Here is a 23,609-nt window from a genome sequence, read left to right on the forward strand (position 1 = left end):
TGTGGCCATGCTCCCTGCCATGATGATAATGGACTAAGCCTCTGAAATTGTAAGCAAGCCCTCAATTAAATCTATAGCATCTCTTCACAGCAACAAAACACTGGCTAAGACAGTCACAGGGCATTGGACAGTGCTGGGGGAAAACTTAAGCATTCATATTAAAGTTAAAAGCACAATAAAGCCAGGCGTGGTGATAATGCACCTTAAATCCCAGCACATGGGAGGAGGAGGAGGATCTCCATACTAGTCAGGGCTACGTCAGAATAAGCAAGTAAACAAAAATAACCAACCCCCACCAGCACTCTGACTGAACAGAAGATAACAGCCAATGCAATTAGATAAGAGAAAACAACAAGACGTGTATAGGTTGGAAAAAATGCAGCTGTCATTACATGGCTGGGAGGTGGTGGCGCAGCCAAGTGGAAAACCACTGCGAATACTACAAACTCAATAAAAGGGCTGGGCACAAAAGTGAGAAATACACAGACCATGCTGGGGGTGTAGCTCGGTGGTGCAGCGAGGGTTTTGCAGGCACAAGACTATAGGTTCAAGTCCCAACACCAAAAAATAGAACATGCAGAAGCCGGTAGCCTTCACATTTTTAAAACAGAAATGAATCAGAAGACAGCAGAAGATTTGATTGCAGTGGTAACAACAGGAAAAGCGAGAACTAACTCAACAGAACTATTCACAGACTATAGAGAGACACCGTCTTTGTGGTGTGTGTGAGGGGTTGTTGCCTATGTTGGCCCCAAAATCTTGGCCTCAAGCAATCCTCCTGCTTCAGACTTTCAAGTATCCAGGAGGACAAACATTTGCTACTGTGTGAGGCTCAAAAGAAAGCATAAGTGTTCTCTCTTCTACTGGCATCTCTTGAAAAGAATTTTAATGTGTGTGTGTGTGTGTGTGTGTGTGTGTGTGTGTGTGTGTATGTGTGTATGTTCGAGGCAGGGTTTCTCTGTGTAGTCCTGGCTTTTCTGGAACTAGCTCTGTAGACCAGGCTGGCATCGAACTCACAGAGATCTGCTTGCTCTGCTTCCCAAGTGCTGGGATTAAAGGCATATGCCACCACTGCCTGGCAAAGAAGGATTTTATTTTAAATTATGTGTATATCTGGGGGCTGGAGAGATGGCGCAGCAGTGAAGAGCTCTGACTGTTCTTTCCCAGGCCCTGGGTTTGTTTCCCAGGCCCACATGGTAGCTCACAACAACTATCTATAACTCCAGGGCCAGGGGACCTGATGCTCTTTTCTGGCACCACAGGCACCGGGCACACACACAGTGCATATACATGTGTTTAGGCAAAACATCCACAGACACAAAGTTAAATTAAATAACTCAAAAAAATCTTTTAAATTATATGTCTATGTTAAGGGGGTGCGTATGAGTGCAGTTCCTGAGAAGCCAGAAGGGGGCGCTGGATCCTGTATAGTTGATTTAAAGAAGGTTGTGAGCTGCCCAATGCAGGTTCTTGGGAACTGAACTCAGATCCTCTGAAAGAGCAGTTCATGCTCTTAGCTGCTGAGCCATATCTTCCCCTCCTCCCTCAATATCTCACTATTAAAGGGCTGAGGATGAAGCTCAGTGCTGGAATGTTTACCTGGTCTGCCAGAGCCCTGGGTGTGATCCCTACTGCCCACAGCACCAAAAAATAAAAAATAAAATTAAAAGTTTTAATAAGCATAAAAGTTGAACTAATAGCACAGAACACACCCATATACCTACCGCCTTGGTTCTCCAGTTGGTATTTTTCTTTATTTCGTAATCTCTGCTTCACATCTAGGCCACTCCACATGACTGGCACACATACTGATGCTCCTCTAGCCATCATATTCCTAATACTGTCTGGAGAGGGACAGTGAGGAAGTCCTAACTGAGGGTGTCGTACTAGAGAGGGACTGTGGAGACACACAAAGACATGGCTAGGTGAAGTGTCTGCCGGCCGATTGATGAGCATACCATAATCCCAGCCGTGGAGGTGTGAATGAGAATGGCCCCACAGGCTCATACATTTGAATGTTTGGGCCCCCGTTAATCTAGCAAGGATTAGAGGTGTGTCCTTGTTAGAGGAGGCGTGTCAGTAGGAGTGGGCTTTGAGGTTTCACAAGTCCTTGAAGTCTCTTAGTCTGTCTCTCTCAAATCTTGGTCTCTCTCTCATCTCTTGGTCTCCCTCTCTCTCTTAGGATTTCTATTGCTGTGATCAAACACCATGACCAAAAAGCAGACTGGGGAGGAAAAAAGGGTTTATTTGGTTTATACTCCTGTATTGTTCTTCATCACTGAAGGAAGTCAGGGCAGGAACTCAAACAGGGCAGGAACCTGGAGGCAGCAGCTGTGGCAGAGGCCATGGAGGGGTGCTGCTTACTGACTTGCTTTCCCGGGCCTGCTCAGTCTGCTTTCTTAGAGAATCCAGGACCACCAGCACAGCGAAGGAACCACCCACAATGGCCTGGGCCCTTCCCCGTCAACCACTAACTTAGAAAATAGATCTTATGGAGGCATTTTCTTAAGTGAGGTTCCCGCCTTTCAGATAGCTCTAGCTTGTATCAAGTTGACATAAAACTAGTTCTCTCTCTCTCTATCCATCCATTGATCTACTCCCTCCTCTCCCCCTTTCTCCTGTTTGTGAATAAGATGTAAATTCTCAGTAGTTTCTGCTTCAGCAACATGCCTTTCTGTCGCCATGCTCCCTACCATGATGCTCATGAATTCACCCTCTGGAACTGTAAGCAAGCCCTTAATTAAATGTTGTTTTTGGTTTTTTTTTTTTTTATAAGTGGTTTTGGTCATGGTGACAGCAACAGAACAGTAAGACACCAACTGAAAGAGCAGTTAAATTTTGTCTGAGCTGAGGATTGAACACAGGGCCTTGCACATGTTGGAGGAAGAACTTTAAAAAAAACGATTTATTTATTTTTATTTTATGTGCATTGGTATTTTGCCTTCATGTATGTTTGTGTGAGGGTGTCGGATCCCCTGGAGGCAGAGTTACAGGCAGCTGTGAGCTGCTATGTGAGCGTGGGAACTGAACCCAGGTCCTCTGGAAGAGCAGCCAGTGCTGTTAGCCTCTGAGCCATCCCTCCTGCCCTGAGGGAGAACTTTCTAACGATGATTCAAGGTCTAAAAGAGTAAGCCAGTAAGTTCTGGAGACAAAATGTTCCACATGAACCAGGTACTGCAATGGAGGCAGAGACAAGAGGACGCTGCGAGTTTGTGGCCAGCCTGGACTATGTGGTGAGTTCCAGGACAGCCAGGGCTATGTAGAGAGACCCTGTCTCAAAAACAAAACGTGCACAAAAGAGGAGAGCTGCAAAACACATGGAATTTGTCATAAAACTGTAATAGTTAAAGCAGTGTGATACTGACCCATCCTAGACGAGACAAGGAAGCAGCCATGGATGTGGGGGAAGCAGCCGTGGGTGTGGGAGCGGCACTTAGTGCCAAAGGCGTCACGTACCAGTGGGGGAGGGAATAAAGATGCCGTTGACAGATAAGAAAATTTAAAAAGCTGGAAAAAAAGTGAATTAGAGACCCTAACTCATACCTGAAGACAATTTAAGTTCCCGGAGACTCAAATTTATGTTTATATAATGAAAGCTAACTCAGAAATGATAAAGTAATAGAGAGTGAAACTACTTAACAAAAAATATTTGTCAAACAAAAAGTCAAAAGGAAAAAGAAAACAAAACCGAATCGAAATGCACTTCACAGCGATGCCACAAATCAACAGGATGGCAGCCCCAGCAGATAATGAAGCAGCCAAGACCGAGCTGTCAGTCCCTGGATGGGGGGGGGGGGGAGAGAAGGGGGCTCTCAGAGCAGCAAAGAGCTGCTGGGTCCTGCTCACAGCAGCCAGTGAAGGGAGGGGATCCAGCTAACCCACAGATCACCACTTGATTCTCAGGATGTGGAGATGGGGAGGAGCAGGGCCAGGTGCACTTCACACGCCATTTATAGAGGGGTGAGCGGCTCCCGCTTCTGTGGAAAGTAATTAGCAGGAATTAAGACAGCCGCGGTGATTTGACCCTGCAATTCTAAGGTTTAGAGACGTCTTACAGGTTTGCCAGGTAGAACATTCCACACAACCTTGCTTCTGGAGGCAGGAGACCCTGTGGATCAGCCTTTGGGAGCCCTCTGGATAAAGCATTCTCTGTCCAACAGTGGAATAGCCTATAAGTCATCCAGACTCCATGGGGAGACTTTACTGAGCTATGGTTACCTTGGGCTGCTCAGTAACTATAGGTGCTGGTGGGGTCTGAAGGCCAAGAATTTAGAATAAATCTCACACTGGGTTTCTTTTTGTTTGTTTGTTCTTCCTTTGAATTCTTAGGTCTACCAGGCAATGGTGGCACACGCCTTTGATCTCATTTCTTGGGAGGCAGAGGCAAGCAGATCTCTGAGTTCAAAGCCAGTCTGATCTACACAGTGAATTTCAGGACAGCCAGGGTTACACAGAAAAACCTTGTCTCAAAAAACAAAAATTCCTAGGTTCAAGCAATCCTCCTGCCTCAGCAGCCAGAGTGGCTGGGGATCCTGGCATATACCACCATACTTAATTATTTCAGGTGATTCCTTGTGGCCCGTGCATTTGTGTATGCATGCATGTGGAAGCCAGACATCTCAGCTGGCAGGATCTTTCTGTTGAAATGGAATCTATTGATTAGGCAAAGTTGACTGGCCGGACCTCTATGATTCTGTCTGTTTCCACCTCCCTAGCCTTGGGATTATAAGTGTGTGTTGTTCCTGAGAGCCAATCGCAGGTCTTCCTTCATGCTTGCAGTACAGCCAGCAATTTACCAACCGGGCCATCTCCTAGGCCCACAGGCTACTCCTGTGTTTGACACAAAGGGGAAAGCGGCTTGTTAACTACCTTCAGGGACTGTTGGGGTTTTCTGAGCCTTCAGAACAGCCAGGGCACCACCTTAGGAACTGTCTCTCGGCCTCATTATTGCTGCTTCCCCCAGCTGCCACCACCTGCTGTGCCTAACCCTCTCCAGCTTTCGTCTAGAAATCATAGCGATAAATAAATAGGAGCCATCATTTCCAAGTGCCTGCCGTGTGCCCAGTTTTGGCATGTGGGCTCAGGGCTGCAGTTAGGAGAATCCTGTTTCTTTTAACAGCTTTGTTGAGCTATCCACACGCCACGCGATCATCCACTTAAAATAGCCGCTCAGTGATTCAGCACATCCACGCAGTTGTACAACCACCATGACAACCAATTTTAGAGTGTTTCTCTCGCCTAACTCAACACCTCCAGGTTCCTATACGCTGGTACTGTGCGTGAAAATGCTCTTTTTCTCTCTCAAATAATATTTCATTGCCTGGCTGGACCACGTTTTCTTACCAGTCACTCGGTGGTTGATGGACTCTCAGGCTGTGTCTGTTTGGAGCCTGCCATGAATAACCAACACGGCCATGAATATTCATTCACACGCTTTTGAGCTGAGGTCTCCAGCTCTCGTGGGAGTGGGGCCTGCTGAGAGGTGTGGAGACCAACACCAAGAGGTCACCTCGTTTCCCATCCTCCCTGACAGTGTGAGAGGTCGGGGTTCTGCAATCTCTCCCATGTTCCTAACCTGTCCTTTTGATATTACCCTCCTTGTGTGTGTGATGACGGCTCATGGTGGTTCAGGTTTCTCTTCCCTAGTAGCATCCCCATTATGCAGAAAGGGAAACGGAGGTTTAGGAGGGAGAAGGACCCTGCTGAGCCTTGCAGCAAGGATGGGCAGGGGCAAGACTCTAGTCTAGGTACTTTCTTCCCCTTGGGTTCTTCCAATGGAGCTAGAGCAAGCACTCCAAATTTCCCTGTGGGAGGAGGGGGCTTTGAGAGGTGCAGGGTTTGCCGTGACATGACAAGCCCTGCATCAGTGCCTGGCACAAAGCACAGTGCCTGCCTGACTAGAGCTGGTGGGCACTGTTATCACTAACATCAGCAAGGCCCTCCTCCCTCACAGAGGGGCCTTCCAAGGTCAGCATTGCCTTTGGACATTTCTGAGGAGGATCCTATTCATTGAATAAATGGTAGACACTGGCCAGATGACCACAGGCCAGACAAGACGGTCCTTTGTTGTTGGGGTTTCTGTCCTGCCCGGTTTCCACAGTCGTTAAGTCCCAAAGAAATCACACAGAGGTCTACATTAGTTATAAACTGATTGGCCCATTAGCTCAGGCTTCTTATTAACTCTTATAACTTATATTAACCCATTATTCTAGTATATGATGGCTCAGTACCTTTTTCAGCAGAGCAGATCACATCTTCCTTCTTCTGTGTCTGGGTAGGACTCCAGAGGGAGCTTTCCTCTTCCTAGAATTCTCCCGTTCTCATTGACCCGCCTCTACTTCCTGCCTGGTGCCCCGCCTATACTTCCTGCCTGGCTACTGGCCAATCTGCATTCATTTAAAACATAATTGACAGAATATAGACCACTGTCCCGTACCAGACCGCCCTTGGGTACCCAGATTCTGCAACAGGTACAGGCCCTGCCGACTCCAAAGCCTAGGTTAGCTATGTCTCAATCCACCCATTCATCTGTCCACAGACCTGTCCATCTATCTACCAGTCAGCTATCGTCTGGCCGTTCATCTACCTACCCTCCAGCAGTCCTTCCATCCAGCCATCAGCCCTCTGTACACACAACAGTCACTCACTGACCCATCAGCACATTCAGTCACCATTTAACCATTATTCATCCATCCACCTACCAGTCCATCCATTGTCTATCCATCCATCTACTTATTATCCATCTATCCATTCATCCATCACCTACCTGTCCATCCATCCATCCTCCCACCTTGACATGGGATGTCCATGTCAACACATCCCCAGGTAAGTTCTCAGCAGAACCATGGCAGTTGGGATGACCCAAGGCATACATGATGAAGGAGAAGGGTTTGAAGGACGGGATCTGGTCTTACCAGGGCCAACTACTGTGTGAGCTAGGATGAACTATGCACCCTCTCTGACGCCGATTCCTCTTGTGTCATAGGGGTATGGTGACAGTCCGAGGAGAATATGAGACCCTGTGGTGGACAGCCTGGCATACAGCCTGGTAAATGCCCCTAAGACTCTCAGGCTTGTATGTCCAGCAGACATAGAGAAGGAACACAGAAGACACCTGGTCAGCCCAGTGCTGGAGAAGCTGAGGCAGGAGGAGCAGGAGGTCAAGGTCATCCTTGACTGCACAGAGAATTTGGGGCTATTCTGAGCTATATGAGACCAAGTTTTGAAAACAAAACACAAAGCTCAAATACATAGGGGCTGGGATATAGCTCCATGGGAGAGCACTTGCCTAGTGTAGGCAAGGAACCCTCATTTCCAGCAACCAAAAAAAAAAAAAAAAGCAAATGAAAATATTTTGTTTAAAGTGACTAACACGATGGTGGGACAGCTCTGTGGGTGAAGGCCCTTGCCACCAAGCCTGATGACCTGAGTTTGACCCCCCAGGACCCATTTGGTGGGAGGCGAGAACTGACATCCTCAGGTTGTTCTCTGACCTGGGTATACATGCTGAAGCATGCATGTACCCCCCATAAAGATGCATGCGATAAAAAAAAAGTGATACAATATAGGTATTAAAATAAAAAAAAACAAACAAAAACCTACTAAACTGGACATGGTGGCACACTTCTATAATCCCAGCTCTTGGCGGATCTAAACAACAGGACCACGGGTTCCAGGCCCACCAGGGCTACATGAGACTCCAAGTTGATGATGACCTTACCCTAAGAGTCACCACTGGATTCCCTCTGAGAGTGAGGGAGGGGGCGGTGGAAGAGAGCTGAGGTGCGGTCTGCTTGGGAGTGACAGGCTTTCTCTGTGGCAGCTACAAAGATGCTTATCCATTCCTGCTCGCATGCTTCACAGGTTCCTCTGTGTGTGCAATTATCGCGGGATCCAGGACGAATTCAGGTGCCAGTATTCACGGTAGGGTAGACAAAGCCTGCTTCTCTTTCCCTTTGGGAACCACTCTTCCCAACCAGCAGCAGCTCCTGCCCTTTCAGACTCCTCTCAACAGCAGGTCACTTCTGTTCTTTTCTGCGACCCACCAGGCCCTCCTTCCCATCCCATCGGGGCTCAGTTGCCAGCTCCAGCAAGACACTGTCCGGGTTGGTTTAAACCGCTTTATTGGAGTTGGCTGGTACTCACAGGTTGGGTCATATACACAGGGCCCGCTCACCCCTAGGCAAAGCCCTGGGCCTCCCACCTCCCCTCCATCACCGAGGGTGGCCAGAGGTTTGAGCCAGTTCCGGGGCGGGGTGGGCCCAATAGAAATATTTACAAACCACCAGGGTGGGTGTCCCCTGATCAGGAATGGGGAGGAGATGGGTGGAGGGGATCCCTTGGGTGGACTTCACAGGCCCAGGACAGGGCTGGGCGTGAGAGGGTGCCGGCAGAGGGGGGCTCGGGGAGAGCCTCGAGGGCCCAGAGCGAGCCTGCTGGTGCTAACTCTGCCTGGCAGGGCAGCCTCCCGCGTGGGGCTGGGGGGTCCTCCGCTTCCCAGGGGGGACCCGGAGCCGGTTCCGGGTAGAAAGAGACGGAACAGGAGCGTGGGCCCCCCACGGCCCGGCTCCTCACCAGGGGGTTGGCCGCGAGGACGGGGTGTATGAAGCGGAGCCGGGAGGGGGGGCAAGCAAGCAAAGCACACGCGGGACTCCTCTGCCACCGTCGCCGCAGGGCCAGGAGGACTGCATGCGGGGCGAGCGGGCTACAGGCTGCAAGCCTCCGGCAGAGAGCGCTTGCGCAGCTCCCGGCCCGGCTTGGGCGGCGGTGCGGGCGCGGCAGGGGGCGCATCAGGCAGCTGCAGCACCGAGTTCTCCCCGGGCTGCACCCGCAGGTAGGCCTTGACCTTGTGGTGCCGGGCCTTGCCGTCGCTGAAGTCGATCACGCGACACTCGTACGTGCCTTCGTCAGTGGGCTTCACCCGCGACAGCCGCAGCTTGTGGGAGATGTTGCTGCCCACCACCTTGACCACCTGGGGGCGACAGAGGCACCGTGAGAATCGGCTGGGGTCACGAGCCAAGCCGCTAGGCTGCCCCCACCCCAGAGACAGCTAGGGAAGGGAACCAAGGTCAGCATCCGAGCAGCTGAACGGCAGACGGACAAACTGAAGCAACTGAAGCAACGCTAATGCCTATCCACAGGGTGGTGTGTGCAGCCAGTGGAATACTGCCCAGCGGTGAAGAAGGGTGAGCCAGAACCCAGCCTGTGAGAGTTCTACAGGCAAGCAGGGGACAAGCCTCCTAGCAAAGCTCCCAGGCTGTGCTGCTGTTTATGAACAAACGGAAAAGCCCCGCATAGCAGGAAGAAACTTCGGCTGGGGGCTTGTGCCACACTGAATTTGTGGTCAGACGAAAACCTGCAGGAGTCACCTCTCTTTCCACCATCTGGATCCTAAGACTGAACCTCAGGTGTCTGGCATCATCACCAGAGCCATTACCCGCTGAGTCCTCTCATTGGCCCAAGGTTCCGTTTCTTTAAGATAGGGGCTGGAAGGTGGGGACCGGAAAGATGACTAAGCACTTAAGAACACCGGCTGTTCTTGTAGAGAACTGGGATTCCCAGCATCCACTTGACAGCTCACAACTGTCTGTAACTCCAGTTGCAGGGAATCCAGTTCTTTCGTCTAGTTTCCACAGACACCAAAAAATACAGATGGTGCACAGACGTATAATCAGGCAAACACACACAAAAATAAAGTCTAAGAAAAAAAAAGATACAGACCGACAGTCAGATGCCAGACTTTAGCTGTCCTCTCCCTGGCAGTAGAATGAGTGTTGTTAGCTTGTAAAGTTTTGCCTTTTTATTGATTTGAATTGTTTTTTAATGATAGGACCTCGCTTTGTTGTCCAGGCTGGTCTCTGAATCAGGCCCTTCCTGCCTTAGCCTTCTGAACACTGGAATTGTAGCACCACCCCTAACCCTTGACCTGATTTTTAATATTCATCTTACTGCTGGGGCTCCACTGTCCTGGATCAAGTACACCCAACTCGGTGGACAGCCTTCCTGCTTGTGCCTGTGGGTCCCTTCTGTGCCCGTACTTAATCCCCACTAGGGGCTACCTTTCCATATCTGTCACCACAGTTTAGCCACATTCTAGAACTCTCTATGATGGGGAGGACCCTTTGCCAAGGCTAACTTTCTCCCACACAGTGCAGTGGTTCTGTGCGTTGCTGTGTGGTATTCCATTGGGTGACCACACTGCGGCTTGTCTACAGTTTCCTGTGGGCTGGTGTTCGGGGAATTTCCAGATTAGTGTTCTCATGAATAAATCTGCTGCAAATATAACTCTGCTGGCAACTCTTTTTTTCAGTTCCATGAGGAAAGGCTGTCGGAGTAAAATACATCATTAGTGTGACTGGTGGGTGGGTATGGGGACTCTGACGTACTTTTGTAAATTTCTACATTTCTATAACAAAAAAAATATTAAAGGGAATGAAGTTGGACCTGTGTTTAGGCAAGGATCCAGCCCTTCCTGGAGCTCAGTCCCCAGCCGTCATCTGGCAGGTACCTACCCTCCAGACTGCGCAGCCCACCAGCCTGGCCCCTGAGCACTAATGTCCCTAATGTCCCTCCTCTAGATAGCAACAGCTGCACTGTGCCTGCCAACTCCCAACGTTCTGCTTTGGGACCCTAGTGGGTTCTCTGCTGCCCCCTCCCCCAAAGTGAGGGACCCTAGGGCGAAAAGGATGGTTCCTGGGAGGGTTCCTGGGAGGGTGGGTATGGCCTCGGGCATAGCTCCAGCCTGCTCTGACACACACACACATAGCTGGGGACACACACAAGCCAGACACAAACAGCAGCCAGTGTGGGGGAACTGAGACTCCAAAAGGAGTCGAGCCTGGTTCGGAGCCCAAACCAGTCTTCAGTAGGGCTGGACAGTGACCCCAGGCTAGGTTTCATGCATTCACCCTAGAAACAGTGTGAAAGACCCACAGAAAATTCCAGAGCTGGCAGCACAGGCTCTGTAAGAGCCCCCTGGTGAGGAGTCCATTCCCCAGGACGCAGGAAAACATGGGTTTACCATACAGCAAGAGGAACTGGGATGGGACACAGACAGAACGTCCCAATGGTAAACAAGACCCAAGAGTCAAGAATCAGATGCTCCCTCCCTTGTGTGGGACTCAGCTGATGTCCACTCTGCCCGCTCACTCCATCACCCTGACCAAGGGCACAGAAAGACCCCCGCGGTCCCGCCACACTCTCCGGTGAGTTAGGAGAAACCATTGCAAATGCGCAGCGGGAGCGAATTACCTCAACATCTGTTTCCCTCACGGATATTAATTATCCTTCATTTGTCAACCCTACAAGGCGCTAATGGAGTAATAATGCGCAGCGCTGGGAGCAACCGCTCCTGGGGAGGGAGGCCTACGCCCCGCCCTCCAGACGCAGGCCGAGGGGGTTGCTGAGACCTCTGCCCTGGCTGTCAGCCTCCTCCGCAGCCTCCCGAAGGTCAACAGGCAAGGGTAGCCTTCAGAAGGGCGGGCGCTTCCATCGGGGCTGGTGGGACAAGGTCTATAGCACAAGTCACTCACGGGTACCCTGACCATCCAAGTCAGAAGCCAGAAGAAGGCGAGGCTGTAACCCCGGCTTTGCCCTCAGCACAGTGTGCAAAAGGCAAAGACCCAAACAGCAGCCATCAGTGCTCAGAACCATTATTGCAGTACGATATCCCCAAACCCCTCAGGGTCCCTGACGGAGAAAACTGAGGCTCCCTAGATCAGGCACGCATCGCCATACCCGGGGCGTGGCCTATGGGCAGAAAACCCTCCCACCTCACTCCCCAACCCCCAGCACTCTGTGTCCTTGGGGAGCCTTGCCCTAAGCCTCATCAGCGGCTGCTCCCTTGGAAGGGTTCTCTATTCCACCTCAGTAGTTTGGGGTGATGGAAGAGCCTGCTGGGCTTCCTTATTCAGGAATCAGTGCGACTGGAGAGGCCGAAAGACACACCCGCAGGGCAGCTTGGCTGTAAATCATAATCACAGCCCAGCATCGACAGGCCTCAGCGATTAAGCACCTAATCACGCCGAAAGCGCCTGGCTAGGCCGGCTCTGAGCGCCAGCCTCCTGCTGGCCACAGCATACACCCCAGGCTCTGTCCTCCCAGCTAGGCCAGGAGGAAAGGGCAGGCAAGCCATCTGCGCCCATAGAGTGACCTTTGCCTCTGCAGGGCTCCCAGGGGAGACCTGGGAGGTTCTTGGGGAGGGAGTGGTAGGCTGGTCTAACCAGGGCCAGACTCTGCCGCTTCACCACCCCTGCGCGGATTCAAAGCCCAGCTCTGGGACCCTGTGCATCTGAGGACCTCCAGTTGGTCCTACTGTGGTCACCTGGGCATGTGAGACCCCACCATCTGCAGGAGCGAGGGCAGCCCCTGACTCTGCCAGTCCTAGGTCCTCAATGGAACCTTCTCCATATCTTCCCAAAGGCCCCCAGCCCCATTCTACTTGCTCTGCCCACTCTCAGCTGGCCCAGCACAGAGGGCCCTGGAGGCCTTAGCCCTGTCCTCCATGGATCCCTTAGCTTGTGTTAGCTCACCCCCTGCCCCTGCACAGGCTCTCAGAGACCAGTCATTCTCCTCCTGTGGTGGTGGCAGATGTCATCTTCCCTTTTATCCCTTGGGAGTAGTGGATACATGCCCATTTTCCACTTGGTCCTGGGGATTGGGCACAAGTGACTGTGCCCTTTTGGAAGCATTTCTTGCCCACTGTGACTGCAGCCATCACCTGACAGGCCCAGGGAAGGGGGAACGTTTTTCATAAACTAGTTTTTGTGAGTGCATGGATGTATGGGTATATGCTTGTCCTGTGTTCTGACTTGTATGGTCAGAGGATGACATGGGGTTTGGTTTTCTCCTACTGTATGGCTCGCAGGGATCAAATTCAGGTCATTCAATTAGGCTTGGGGGCAAGCACATTTACCACTGAGCCATGTTTTCTGCCCCATGGGGGAACTTCTTATGTCAGGAATTCAGCCCCATCTTTACCTGTGAGACTAGTGCGGGATTAATTTAACTCCTAATGCAGAAAGCATTAGCTAGATTACAGCAACCCTCCCAGAACTCAAACATGGCCGGCAATGCAGGTACCCTAAACTTTGCAGAATGGCAGCCTGGGGATCTGTAGCCCTCAAGTAAGTACTGGGTCCCTCAGCACAAAGTTTCTAGTGTTTTCTTATATCATCTGCTTCCAGAAACAGAGACAGAGAGGAGGCAAAGCCAGAGCCACAGCTCAGCTGCTGGTACACTAAGTGCCAACCCCATTGTATGCTCAGGATCCCGTGAGTACAGCCAAACCCTCTGTAGGGCTCCTCAGCAGGTTCCACAGGTTCCCAAGTGTCCCCCACTACCTACTGGAGCCAAGTCTCCCACAGGCCTCAGCACTGCCTGGCCTGTAGCTCACATAGTGGTGAGCCTGTGCATGGAAGAAGAGTCATAGAGCCTCGAAGGCCTAGAAGAAAAGTTTGTATCATTTCCTAAGACCTTAGGAACCCAGGCTGTGGATCTCCCTTTGGGTGTGGTCTGTCCTGCCTGTGTATTTAGGGACACTGGCTTGCATGCCTGTGTAAAAGGCTGGGCTCGGTACCAGACCCGGAAGCCCCAGCTGGTATGAGGATTATGGGGATGGACTAGGGGTGACTTCCCACTCCCACAGAGAACATTTATTTTATTTAACTAATTAGCATTATGTTCCCCTCTCATGAGGCTAGCAGCCTGGAATTATAATCCTCTCAATCAATTAGATAATTCTTTCTTTGCCGGAGCCCAAAGCCTCTCATGAAATGGGACACAATCAAGGCAGAGGGTGTGTCCTCGAAGGGGGTGTGTTGATACATCTGGAGGCCTCTGTCTGAGGGTCTGAGGGGTGTAAGAGGCAAGAAATGGGGCATGAAATAGGAGCATGCCCTTGACTGAGGGCAGGAGAGCAGGGGTGGCTGCCTTAAACTGTGAACAGCTGCAATTCCCCTGCCCTGCAGAAGGTACCAGGAATGCTGCAATCCCATCTGGTATCTCACTTGCTAGCTCCTCCCCTGAGTGGCTGAAGGAGCCTCCTCTCTGGCATCCTGGCCACAGTGCCCTTACTTGTCCTGGGGGCCACTCAGCTGCAACCCCTGGTTCAGGAGCACAGCTCCCCTTGTACTGTATCTAACTTGCCCCGGGGACCTGAGGTCCCTAATAGTCCCTAGGAAGCTGTGGGAGACTCAGCCAAAACGGGGGTTTTGGAAAGGCTGCCCCAACACTTTCATAACTGTACTTGGGCGCCTGCACCATGGGTGTGTTGCTGAACTCCAGTAACCCAGCCTTGTCCTGTGGCCACACGCAAGCCCAGAATAGTGTCCCTGCTCCCTGGTCTTCTTTCGACAGTGCCTGTCTCTTCCAGGCTGAGCTTTAGCCTCTCAGACTCCACAGTAACTGTCACATCCCAGCTCCCTGATGTCCCTGGCCTCCCTGGGTTTTGGCAGAAGAGGCTCAGCACACTAGCCACATTTCTGGTACTCTCCAACCTCAGCTCCCCAAGCCATAAAATGGACAGAGGCTTGGCCCTGTCTGCCCACTGTGGCCACAAAAAAAGTGAGTGGATACCTAAGAAGTCCTGAAGTCCTGCTCCTGGAAGTCACACCCAGGGACCCTGAGATGCTCCAGCATCAGTCATGGCGGGTCAAAAAAATAGCCCACTCAGCCTCCTGAGACCTTGTAGCTTCCCAGTGAGTGACAAATGGGGTTGAGTCAGGCATGGAACACCACGAGGCATACCTGGCCTTGGCCCGCCAGGGGAGGATTTGTCTTCTCTCTCCTGTCATTTTTCCTACCCGTCATTCAATGGACTTGAAAAAATCTCTGGAAAAAGACCCAGAAAAACAAACAAAAAAACCCCACCAAGCTGGGGCACCTCCCAGTCCCCCTCCCACTTCTTCCATTTTCTTACCCAAGTTCCCTACTGAAATGGACTGAAACAATTTTTTGTTGTTGTTGTTGTTGTTACAGCTACATCTTTCATTAGACCATTTGTGGAAAGGCATCAAAACTCACACTTATTTTGGTGGCGTCCTTCCCCGAGTCCTCCTGCTGAGAAGCTTTTAGCTGTCCAGAGAAGGAGAACAGAGAGCAGAGACAAGGTGTTAGTGAGGGGTGGGCGTGGGGGAGAAACAGCATGGAGACAGGAGACAGTTAGGATTGTGGTCAAGGATGCTGGATTTCATCTGTGCATAGTGTGTACAGCTGTGGAAATGTCACCCTGTTCATAGAGACACTTACATACATTCTAGTCAAATTGAAAAGTGATAATAAGAAAATGAAGACTGGAGAGATGACTGAGCAGTTAGGAACACTGCTGTTCTTCCGGAGGATTCCCAGCTCCAAGGAATCCAGTGCCCCCTACTGGTCTCCACAGGTACTTTCACTCAAATGGCACACATATATACATTCAGTCATGCACCTAAAATAATAATAAAAAAATCTTATTAAAAATAAGATTCTAGCCAGGTGGTGGTGGCACACGCCTTTAATCCCAGCACTTGGGAGGCAGAGACAGGCAGATCTCTGTAGTTTGAGGCCAACCTGGTCTACAGAGCAAGTTCCAGGACAGGCTCCAAAGCTACAGAGAATTCCTGTCTTAAAAAACAAACAAACAAACAAAGTCATGAGGTTTGGAACTGGGGTCCCTCAGCTCTGTGCCCACTGCAATGCAGGAGTGGGCAGTCAAAGGGGGGACAAAGGAGGTGCTTATGTTTGACACTGACCACAGAGCCAGGCGTCTGGACTCGGGAGGGTGTTTAGCTATAATGACTGTGTGTCTGTGTGCACATACAAATTGGGAAGAGTGTGGGTGGCATGCCCCTGAAGTCTGTGCCTGTCTGGGGGTGTGTTGCTACGCTGTGTGTTTGAACCTGAACTTAGGTTTGTAGCAGATACGGTTAAATACCTAGCCATGTCCTGAGGCTTCTATCCCTAAATAACCAAGAACAGGCTGAAATGCCCCCAAGCACCCCAAATTCCTCTCCTAAGGGTCCCCTCTGGCCACAGGGCTCTTCCACGCGTGCAGGAGGCAGGCTGACATACTGAGGACTTGTTATTCCAAAAATCAAGAAAGGAGTGCCTGCAGAGTGTTGCTGAAGACCGGGACATCAGGCACAGGCCCCTGCAGCGTCCCCCATGGAAGCATCTCCTGAGGTCTTACCTGGTTGGAGGCCCAAGTCTGCTTGTCAGTCCAGTCCCGGTGGCTGCGCAGGTACCACCACTGGATCTCCAGTGAGTAGGATGGGGAGCCGCTGCCTCGGAAGGAGCAGGCCATCTCTACATCCTCGCCTGTCCGCGCTGTCATGTCATGGGGCGTCTCTGTGAAAAGTGCTGTTCGGGGAACAGGCAGATGAGGGCTCAGAAACAGGAGCCCACCCCCAGGGCAGCTGTGTGTGCAAGACGCTGTCCTAGAGCCCAAGAGGACATGCGCAGAGGGGTGATGGAGGAGGGCTGACTAGCAAGTGAGCCAGGAGGCAGGGAGGCTTCAATTTGAATCCTTCCAGATTCTTCCATTCACCCTACCCAGTGCTCAGCCCTGTGAGCCTTGCCCCCACCATTTTCCAAACTCAAACCCAGCCTCAAGGTCCCCACTTCCCCTGGGGTGCACCAGACACCACTCTGACCCTCCTGGGGGGGGGGGGGCTGCTAGGCTCCTCCCCTCTCCCTGGGCTCCTGCCTCTTGTCCCAGCTTCCTTAGCTCTGGATATTCTCCACCACCAGCCTGGCTCAATCAAAGTTCAGCTCCGAGTCACCTCTTTGTGAGCCCCAGCAACTCTTTGTTCAATGGTCACCAGCTTGCCTGCTCCAGATATGCTTGAGAAGGGAGCAGGGGAGAGAGACAACCACCCCGCCTGGCATTCCTGCAGGGTCCAGCTCCCACCAAGTCTCAGCACAACCAGTTCCAGGAGCCAGCAGCAGTACCCCCATGCTGTACCCCCACTTCACAAACCCCGCACCCCTCCCGTCCATATGTCTGGCTCTTACTCCCCAAACTGTCTGAGATGCAATTAGCATGTCTTCCTCCTCTCAGGAGATTGTCTCACACAGAAGGAAGATGGGAGATGCCTAGCAACTGCAGGTCACCCCAGACACGTGATGGCCATCAGGCCCCAGCCCTGGGCTATGCAGTCCTCCAGGCCCAGTTCAGAGGGACAGACATTCCTAGCCCCAGAAGACAACCTGTCCCAGTAAAAAGGGAGCCCCGAGTGGAGAGGGGGCATCCTGAATCAAGGGGCAGTGACCCCTCTCCCCTCCACAGGACAATGGGCGCTTTATACGATTGGTTTGATGACTGTCTTTGCTCCACGCAGGGTACCCATATGGAGCTTTACTTCAGCAACATCTCAGGGCTGAAAGCAAGCTTACCAGGCCAAGGTTTATAAAGCTTCTTATGGGGGGAAAAAAAGCGTCCCTTTCTCTGCAGAGTGGAAGGACTGGCTAGCCCTGGATACATAAACAAGGCCTGTTTGACAATGAAGAACATGGCTTGAATCTCAAAGATGGTGTGGGGTGCTGGGAGCTACCTTTACATGTGGCCACCCCCAGAGCTGGGCTGTCCTTGTTTTTGAGGGCAGGAGGAAACCAGGCTCCTGCAGGGATAGTACCGACCACACTTGCCCAGTGCCTGTGCCGAGTGCTCAGGCCACAGTCTCAAGCCACTCTTGGCTTTCTGACTCAACCCTCACAGCCTATACTGGATCTTCTGAAAACTCCGTGGGTTCAGGCCCAGAGAATCTCCAACTCCCAGCTCCTTGTCGCAGGGCTGAGCTACCATTAACACACTGGTCCCACTCCTTCACGCTTCCCTGAAGACAACCTGTTTTCACACAGCGGCTGGAGGTATTTTAACACAGCACAAACCGCTCCATCCCCCTCTTCTCACTACCCTCTCAGGCATCTTCTCATCTAGGGTAGGAGCTGAAGCTCCTATGAGGGGAAGATGGTCTGTACGTATGTAAGTTAACATAGTGATCACTCGTGACATGTTGCTAAGTGGACGAGGCACCTGGATTTTAAATTTCATTTTAATTCACTTAAATAGACTCATTTGGATAGTTACTATCTTGTGTGGCACAGCTAACATGTTATCTGTCCTTCCAAGAGGTACAGCCATTCCTGTGTCATCTGTCTGCCTGCCTATCTATCTATCTATCTATCTATCTATCTATCTATCTATCTATCTACCTATCTATCCATATCTATCTATCCATATCTATCTATCCCTATCTATATCTATCTATCTATCTATCTATCTATCTATCTATCTATCTACCTATCTATCTATCTATCTATCCCTATCTATCTCTATCTATTATCTATCTATCTATCTATCTATCTATCTATCTATCTATCTATCTATCATCAGTAATGGAGAAAGGTCCTGGTTCACAGTGGGAGGTTGGTAGTATTCCTTAGTGGCTAGAAATTTCGTCTCCAGGGTCCATACCTGATGATCCTGCCTCAGCCTTTGCGGTCAAATCTTTCCCAGTCTTATTTACCAAGTAGAGCAGTATCCAAGGGTGTCACGGAGAACCTGCCACCACGAGAAGCCCGTAGGGCCATAGAACAAGTATCCTCTGGATGCAGGCCCTTTCACTGGATCTGGGTAGCCAGGGATGTGAGAGACAGTGGGGTTGCTCGCCTGTGACCCTCACCACATGCCACTGCCAAGTCTCAAAGACCAGCGCGTGGCACCGCTTGCCCTCTCATGGAGCAATGTAAGATCCTGGAGCTAGGCAAGGGGAGGCCACTCAGGCCTGAGATACAGCCTTGGAACCACTCCTCCTCCCCAGGGTGGGATTCGGGGAGCCATATGTGGCTGATAAGGATGAGGATCACCTGTGTGGCTCCAAGAGGAAGGAAGGGACATGCCTCTGTCTGTCCCCTCTCTTGGCTACAGCCTTTGTCCATCCCCTCACCAGAGCATCAGCTACTTCGGTTGGGGCCTCTGGTTCCACTCACTAGGCTCAGAGAAGGCAGAACGAGGTCTGGGCAGCCCAGCAACCAGGGTCAGTGAGACCAGGTCCCAATATTTGGGTCCCTGGGATAGCCCTGTCCTGTGACTTGGAGTGGGCCAGAGCACAGGATGGGGGCCACCCCAGGTCACCTCTCCACTGGATTCCCAGTCATGGTTTAAGACAGCTCTTTCCAACAGAAACCTACATGAAAGAACTAAATGGTGTCAAGTCACAAGGGAAACTCCATTTCTTCATGAAAATTAAAAAAAAAACCGCTAAAATTAATTTAATAATATATTTTACTTAAACCAAAATATATTATTTCAAAATGTGATAAAATTGGTTAATAATGAGACATTTTACATCTTTTTGTGTGTGCTAAGCAGTGGAAAACTGAGCATGGCTCAGGTTGGGCCAGTCACAGTCCCCACCTTTGGTGGCCGCTATGTAGATGTCTTGCAGTCAATAAGCTCCTTGTGATTTAGAGGGGGCAGCTGTCCCCCCCCCCCCCCCCCAGCTGCAATCCTTCTCCATACTACAGTCCTCGGAATTTGAACCCAGACCAGCCTGACTCCCTAGACTCCTACTCCTCATCACCACATACTTCTTAGGGGATTCGGTGACTTTGGGGGACAGGTGGTCTCACTATGTAGTCCTCGCCATCCTGAAACTCGCTCTGTAGACCAGGCTGGCCTTGTACTCACAAAGATCCTCCTGCTTCTGCCTCCCGAGAACTGGGATTAAAGATTGGCCACCACACTCTGACGTCTGTCGCCTTTTGCTTTTAGAGCTCTTTTTACAAGGGGGCAGGCCCTGGCATGCATGAGGCCTCAGTGAGGAGAGCTGTGGAGTCTGAGCTCACTTCCTCTTCCTCCCAGCATTCTGTTCTGTTTACTCCTCCCACCTATCTTCTAACCAATGAGGGCCAAGCAGTTTCTTTTTATTTAACCAATGACCTTCCTCCATCAAAAGCAAGCTTTGGATACATGAGACTCTATCCCAAAAAGAAGTGGGAGTGGTCCCTGCTGGCCAGTCTGCAGCCCTGGAGGGCAGTGTGTGGGGGTTGTGTGTGTGTGTGTGTTGTTTCATCAGGACACAAAGACACAGTTTGCCTCACGTGAGGCAATTGGGAAGACTTCCCTGAGGCAGCGTCCCCTGGCCTCAGCCCCAGTGCACAGACAGAGCACAGAGTGGACAGGGATTTGAGGTGGGAGGTCAAAGGAAGACTACAAGACCACTGTTGTGGCCATCGCTGCCAGCTCCCCTCCCCACGGGGGCTCTGGTCCAGGGTTTCTCTGGTCCCCCTCAGACTTGTCAGGGGCTCCAAAGTGGGGTGGGGTGCGGTGAGTCCTCCCTGGACCCCCTCACCTAGCTTCCCAGGGAAGGGGGAAGTGTGACTGAAAGACAATGGAGAGCAGGTTCTGCGCATGCATCAGGGGGTGTAGTTCCCAGTCCACAGCCAGCCACCTAAACACACGTCCTGTCCCCCCAAGCAGTCATGTGGGTCCAGTGTGTGGGGGGGACCCTGAGAGCACTGGGCAGGAGTTGTAGCTTGCCTCTGCATCACCTCAGAATGTCTCCCCATCTTGCTCACCAGTTTGTCTTTCCACAGACGTGGTGAGTGCCAGGGACACTCCAGGGAGAAGAGTATGGTGTGTGTCCTAAGGCTGTGCTCTGGCCTCAGGAAGGGGGCAATCTGGGAGAGCTTCACAGAGGAGGCTCCCATTCTCCCTGCAGGGTGTCTATCATCCTAATAATTGTCCCCACTTTTCAGATGAAGTTGGGGGAGGACTCAGGGAGGTTAAGCATCTCGCCCAAGGTCACAGAGTGAGTCACTGGTTAGACTGAACCCAGTTTTAGAAGACTTACAAGGGAAGCCTGCTCTAGTCCATCTCTGAACACCCACTTCCAAGCCCCCAGACCAGTTCTTCCCCCAGCCCTCTGCCTCCCAGGGGCATCTCAGACATGAGTCCTTTCTTCTTGAACCACCCTCAGATTCTTTCCAGCTCAGGTGCCTCCCAAAGCCTCAGCGTGTCTCCAGGGCTGGTGTAATTATAGATTTTGGAGGAAGGGTATTTGTATTCTCCAGCTCCAGGGCCTGTGGCTGCCTGGCTGACTCTCAGGAAAACTCAGGGAAGACAATTAAACCCAGTGTCCACAAATTAGGATTCTGTAGAAGGAACAGGGACTTGATTGAGCGTGACATCAGCTGCCTTTCTGCTGTTAATTGGGGCAGCGATATACTCATTAACCCCAGGCCCTATCGGGCATCGGCTGCAGCAACGGGTGCTGAGGCCTGGCTGAGCCAGGCTTTGGCTCCTGGCAGGTAGGAGCTAGCTGAGGGCCGGTCCTGTCCTTCAGCATCAGGTTCTCCCAGCTTGGACCTGGTCCATCCAGATAGCTCTGACTTAGCCTTCAGTCTCGTCAGCTTGGCCCTCACTGTGTGACCTGGGCCTGCCCGTTGCCTCTCTAAGCCTGTTTCTTTAGCTGACAAAGGGGAGAATCCAGGGACGGCTGAGAAAATGGCACAAGGCAGCATGTGTACAGTCAGTTTTCACCCAGCAACCTCACCTCTCACCTCTCACTCTTTAGAGATGCGTCCTCAACACCTCATGAGGTCACATGGCCATGTAGCATCTATATCCATGCATGGTGGGCCCTGTGGCCCCTCACTCACCAATTCTGGCCTCTTTGCCCCAAAGGTCCACCTTCCAGAAGTCACTGGTCTCTTGTACACCTGGGGAACTCATCTACCCCCAAATGGGCAGCTCAGCCTGGCTCTCTGCTACTCTGAGCCCAGATCACACATACACATCACACACACACACATACACACACACACACACACACACACACACACACACACACACCATGTGCACATGCACGTGCACGCCCGTGCACACACACACACTTTCTTTAGCTCCTCTTGCATAGCTGGTACCTGTTCCTTTCTTTTCCAGCCCAGGGATGGGCTTTACTGGCTTTGCATCATCCTTAGAGGGTCTGGAGCCGAGTGTTGCCCGGTGGCTCAGTAAGAGATGTCACCTGGTGGGGTGGGGGCAGCATTCAGGGTGGTGGTGGAGATGTGCTGGGTCTCTCTGCTCTACCTGAGCTCTGTTGGGTATGTATGTGTGTGGTGTGCTTGCTTGTGTATATGTGTGTGTGTGTGGTATATGCATGTGTGAGTGTGTGGTGTGTGTGTAATCTGTGGTGTGTAAGTATGTATGTCATATCATGTATGTGTGAGTATATGGTGTGGGGAATGTGATGTGTATATGTGTGTGTGGGTCTGTGGTGTGTGTTGTGTGGGTATATGTATGTATGTGTGGGGGTGTGCTGTGTTTGTGGTCTGTGTGTATATGTGGTATATGAATGTGTGAATGTTTGGAGTGTGTGTGGTGTGTGAGTATGTGCTCTATGGTGTATGTGTGTATGTATGTCATATTATATATATATGTGTCTGTAGGGGTGTGTTGTGTGTGATATGAGTATGTATGTGTGAGTGGGGTGTGTGTATGTGTGTGTGGGTGTCTAGTATGTGTGTTGTGTGTGTGGTATAGGATGTGTATGTAGTGTGTATGTGTGTGTGTAGTGTGGTATGTGGTGTATGTATATGTGTACGTGTGAGTGTGCACTGTGTGTATGTATGTGTGGTGTGTGTGTACGTATGTGATGTGTACTGTGAGTGTGTCTGTGTTTGCATATGTGCAGTGTGTGTGTATGTAGTTGGTTCTCTAAGGACAGCCCAGGGTCCCCCTTACGGAGGTCCCAGAGCAGCTGCGTTCACAGCGGGCTGTGCTCAGTAGGAAAGGTGCTGTTGTCATGGCGGAGCCTGAGCACTGAGAACACTTCTGGACAGTTCTGACAACAGCTCAGCAGACTGCACACACTTTGTCCAGCTACACACTTAAAAACAGCCAGTGCGGCAAGTGTGTGCTCTGAGTATTTTATTTTATTTATTTATTATTTTTTTTTATTTTTGGATTTTTTGAGATAGGGTTTCTCCGTAGCTTTTGGTTCCTGTCCTGGAACTAGCTCTTGTAGACCAGGCTGGCCTCAAACTCACAGAGATCTGCCTGCCTCTGCCTTCCGAGTGCTGGGACTTAAGGCGTGCGCCACCACCGCTTGGCGTTCTGAGTATTTTATTACACTTTAAAAAGCCCCCAGTGGCTTCCCCAAATCCAGCAGCTGCCCCAAGTAAACCCAAGTGAACACTTCACAGTTCTGTCTGGACCACGCCCCCACTCTGACCCTGCACTTCTTCCTCCGGAGGTCTTTGGTCCTGTCCCCTCCCCATGCTCGTAGCTTTCCTGACCTCTTCACTAGCTGGCAGTCTTGCCATTTGTCTCTGTTTCCATCGTCCAACTGGCACACGAGTTTCTAAAAGCAGTCATTTCGGGCTGTTGCCTGCTTCGTCCCAGCGCCAGGATGGTGCCAGGCACACAGCAGGTGGCTCAGTGAACTCCGCCATGTTTGGGAGTACACTGGTCATAGCAACCTGGCATGAATCCACACTGAGTCTTTTCAAGCTGCCCAAGAAAGCAAGGTTCAGAGGGCCCAGAACCATCACGGCTAGTCTCCTGCTGCAGCATAGAAGGCAGGAAACCTATTTTACCCCCAGTTCTTGTACAAGAAACCCCACTT

General features: G+C 51.2%; 1 protein-coding gene across 1 annotated transcript in view; it reads right to left on the bottom strand.

Annotated features, from left to right (window-relative positions):
* Positions 1-8,093: 8,093 nt before the first annotated feature.
* Vstm2l (V-set and transmembrane domain containing 2 like) overlaps positions 8,094-23,609 on the bottom strand; it is a 30,165-nt gene continuing 14,649 nt past the window's right edge. The window contains exons 2-4 of the mRNA XM_041670586.1: positions 16,169-16,338; positions 15,022-15,072; positions 8,094-8,971 (exon numbers count right to left, since the gene is read on the bottom strand). Coding sequence (XP_041526520.1) covers positions 8,705-8,971; positions 15,022-15,072; positions 16,169-16,338 — 488 coding nt within the window. The 3' untranslated portion in view covers positions 8,094-8,704. The remainder of the gene's footprint in view (positions 8,972-15,021; positions 15,073-16,168; positions 16,339-23,609) is intronic.

Source organism: Microtus oregoni, unplaced genomic scaffold (assembly GCF_018167655.1).
Source record: "Microtus oregoni isolate MIOR12 unplaced genomic scaffold, Mior012 000020F_ref0000438, whole genome shotgun sequence".
NCBI classification, from domain to species: domain Eukaryota; kingdom Metazoa; phylum Chordata; class Mammalia; order Rodentia; family Cricetidae; genus Microtus; species Microtus oregoni.